The sequence below is a fragment of the Colletotrichum higginsianum genome, chromosome 8 (assembly GCF_001672515.1).
Source record: "Colletotrichum higginsianum IMI 349063 chromosome 8, whole genome shotgun sequence".
NCBI classification, from domain to species: Eukaryota; Fungi; Ascomycota; class Sordariomycetes; order Glomerellales; family Glomerellaceae; genus Colletotrichum; species Colletotrichum higginsianum.
In genome coordinates this window covers 2,812,586-2,815,975 of record NC_030960.1, presented here as the reverse complement: position 1 = coordinate 2,815,975, position 3,390 = coordinate 2,812,586, and the positions used below count along the sequence as shown (strand labels likewise).

Here is a 3,390-nt window from a genome sequence, read left to right as displayed (position 1 = left end):
GGTTCATCATCACAGCGGTTGGGATAGGACAGGAGAAAGCAGCACGCAGCACGCAGTTCGCAGCACCCCACTCCTCCAATACAATATTGGTCGGGTCTGCCAACGCCTGTGCCGGGGCCCCAAGCGGCGCCTCAGCCCCCTACTGCACCTAAGGGAAGCTCTAGGCGAAGGGGGTCTTGCCTCCCGGCTCTCGTCGCCTCAGACCCTCCGGGTCCATCGTCACTGGAGCCGCTTGTCATCTACCTAGGGTGCACTTGCACTGCACTGTATTAAGCTATCTGGGCGCGCGCGCGCGTCGACCACGACATTATCAATCTCATCTATTATCTTGGCTTTTCCCTCGCATCGTGCCGGTTAATATTTTTCTTTTCCCCTTCCTCCCCCTCCCCTTCCCTTTCTTGAGCCACACATCCAGTCACTCCCCTTCCCCTTTGCCAATTGAAACCCCGCCATCCCTTCCGTTCCTCCGGCCTAAGATGAGCTCGCCGCAGGAACATCACCGTTCGAGCAGCCCTCGCGTGGGCTCGTTCAAGCGACCCTCCGTACTCAGTCCCGACATCGATCCGTATCCCTTGGCCACGAGGGGCAACGGCGCCTTGGTTTCGCTCATCAGGAACCGCTCCAACGCCACGTTGCGGGAGTCCCTCAAGAGCCCTGCTTACCTCCAGCTGGGGCACGACGATGACGACCACGAAAGCACCTCGCTGCTGGGCTTCCTGCAGAACCACTCAGACGACGATCACCACCACCGCTCCGCCGCCGAGGAGCGCCGCCTCAGCGAACTCATCTTCGGCCCTCAGATGAGGAGCATGCGCCTTATCGGAAACAGCAATCCGCGCTACCAATGGGAGCGCTACTGGAAGACCGAGGCCGAGCTCGAGGTCATGCCAATGCATATGTGAGTTTTGTGTTGCGCCACCGGTATTCCTGAGCACTGCGTGCAATCTGCAATGCGAGATGCCAGAGGATGCGGACTTCAGGTTCCCGAGGGTCAGCGCAACCAGAAAAGCTGACGCGCATTTGCCAATTCTTCCAAGACGCAAATACTATGAGAGGAACAACGACCTGATTCGCATGTATCTCTACATCGACCAACTCTTGGATTCATCCGTGCCCCACGACCTGCTCAACGAGTACCACCAAGCTCTCGACGCCTCGGCATACCGTCCCGTCGACGTGCCCCAGACCATCACCGAGGAGTCGCCAACCCCAACCTCACCACCCTCGCGCGGCGGCCTCGCCTACGGCACCAGCGCCAATGCTTCGGTTCAAAACAGCAGCACCGAGCAGAGCAGTTCGGCAAACAGCATCCAGCAAAAGGCGGCGAAACGCAAACCCAAGGACATTTTTCGCTCCACCGAGTCCACCCCACTTCTCAATGGCAGCACCGACGAGGAGGAAGGTTTAGCCGACCAGCCCAAGCCCGAGATCCCTTGGCTCGAGGATGGCGACCTCGACAGCAGCGACCCCATCGTCACCCTCGCCATCTGGGTCAACTTCATCGCCAACGCCTTCCTGCTCATTGGCAAGGTCCTCGTCGTCATCTCTGTCCCCTCCGTTTCCGTCCTCGCCAGCTTGGTCGACGCTGTTCTCGACTTCCTCAGCACCGCCATCGTATGGACGACAACCCGGCTCATCGCCGCCAGCCAAAATGACCAGCACTCCTACCCAGTGGGTAGACGGCGGTGAGTATCGATTGCCACTCTCTATTGATAGCTTTCTGCTTTGCGTTTCGAGCACCATTAGGAGTTGCGTGCTGACACATCGCAGTCTTGAACCCCTTGGTGTACTGGTTTTCTCCATCGTTATGGTCACATCGTTCTGCCAGGTCGCGCTGGAAGCCATCCAACGCCTCATGTCTCCAGACCACGAAATCGTCCAACTGTATGTTGCACCCGCCGCTGCTGCCGCCATCCGCTGTTTCGATGCTGACCTCGCGATGACAACAGAGGCATTCCTGCCATTGCTATCATGGTGGGCACCGTAGTCATCAAGGGTTTATGCTGGCTCTGGTGCCGTCTCATCAAGAACTCGAGCGTTCGAGCCTTGTAAGTTGCCCTGCCCTTTCCCCTCTGTCGTCGCGACGTGTCTACGTTGTCGCCTCCTGGCCGACAAATTCAATACACCATGGGGGTATATGGTTAACAAAACACTCTCCGCGTAGGGCTGACGACGCCATGACTGATGTCATCTTCAATACCGGTTCCATATTGTTCCCCATTGTCGGCTATTTTGCCAGGATCTGGTGGCTCGACGCCCTCGGCGGCCTGCTTTTGTCGGGCGTCGTCATCGTCAATTGGAGCCAGACTTCGATGCACCACGTCCGAAACCTGACAGGGTTCTCAGCCACTTCGGACGAGAGAAATCTCCGTGAGTGTGACCCTTTTGTTTCCCCTCCTTGCTCTCGTTCTCTGTTCCTTGCCCAGCTCTGCTGCTCTTACCATCCCCCCCCCCCCCCCCTAAACACACACAGACACACACACATTCTTTAACTGGATGCTGTTGTTTCTGGGTACTCCTCCTTCTCACGCACTACTGGGTATATCGAGACTGGCATGCCTAAAGAACAAGTAGAATGGGGGGACTCTGTGACTGATAAGCTATATTACAACAGTGCTGTACCTTACCATGCGTTTCGCCACGTCCATCAGGCAGATCCAGAACCTGCGGGCCTACCACGCCGGCGACAAACTCTTTGTTGAGGTCGACATCGTCCTCAATGCCAACATGCCGCTCAAGGACAGCCACGACCTCAGCGAGGTCCTGACCTATTTCCTCGAATCAGTGCCAATTGTCGACCGTGCCTTCGTGCATGTTGACTATGCGACGTACAACGTTGACACTCACATCGCGCAATAGCCCGGCCACGGGCGCCTGCGACAACCAGTGCCGCTGCACGCGGACACCTTGGTGCTTCGCCTCTGGTGAAATTAAACTCGAGGCGGTCATGTAAACTAAGCCCCACCAATTTTGGAACGGAAGCATTTGTATACTATTTGGAAACAAGAAAGAGTCGGTTTCGGGTCAGGACGGGAAGCGGGAGGCAAAAAAAGGGCAAACCAGAGCATAGAAAGAGGGAACGGCGTGAGTAGTTTGCAAAAAGAAGAAAAGAAGCCAAGAAAGTTCCGGGGTAGATATCTGCATTCCTCAAGCAATTGGGTCAGGGTTTGGAATCAACATTGTTTCTTGAAGCGGTTTGGCGGGCGGCTTGTTGGCCGAAGGGGGGGCGACTAGGTCGAGATTTTATCTTTTCGTGCCTAGTATGGGGTCATTTGAGAATAATAGCCCTGCTACTCAAAGCATGAGTTGGCAAAAAAAGGTGGAAAGGAATAGAACGGGGATGGGGTAAGATGGGAGATAATCCCACATCGCATTTTTCAGGGACGTTAT

At 56.0% G+C, this 3,390-nt stretch overlaps 1 protein-coding gene across 1 annotated transcript; it reads left to right on the top strand.

Annotated features, from left to right (window-relative positions):
* Positions 1–476: 476 nt before the first annotated feature.
* On the top strand, positions 477–2,859 carry CH63R_11815 (Cation efflux family protein; the record flags this gene model as incomplete). Its single annotated transcript, XM_018306789.1, has 6 exons — positions 477–898; positions 1,038–1,685; positions 1,771–1,884; positions 1,950–2,048; positions 2,165–2,370; positions 2,615–2,859. The coding sequence occupies 6 exons, from the start codon at positions 477–479 to the stop codon at positions 2,857–2,859; spliced, it is 1,734 nt and encodes a 577-aa protein (XP_018153630.1).
* Between the last annotated feature and the right edge of the window lie 531 nt (positions 2,860–3,390).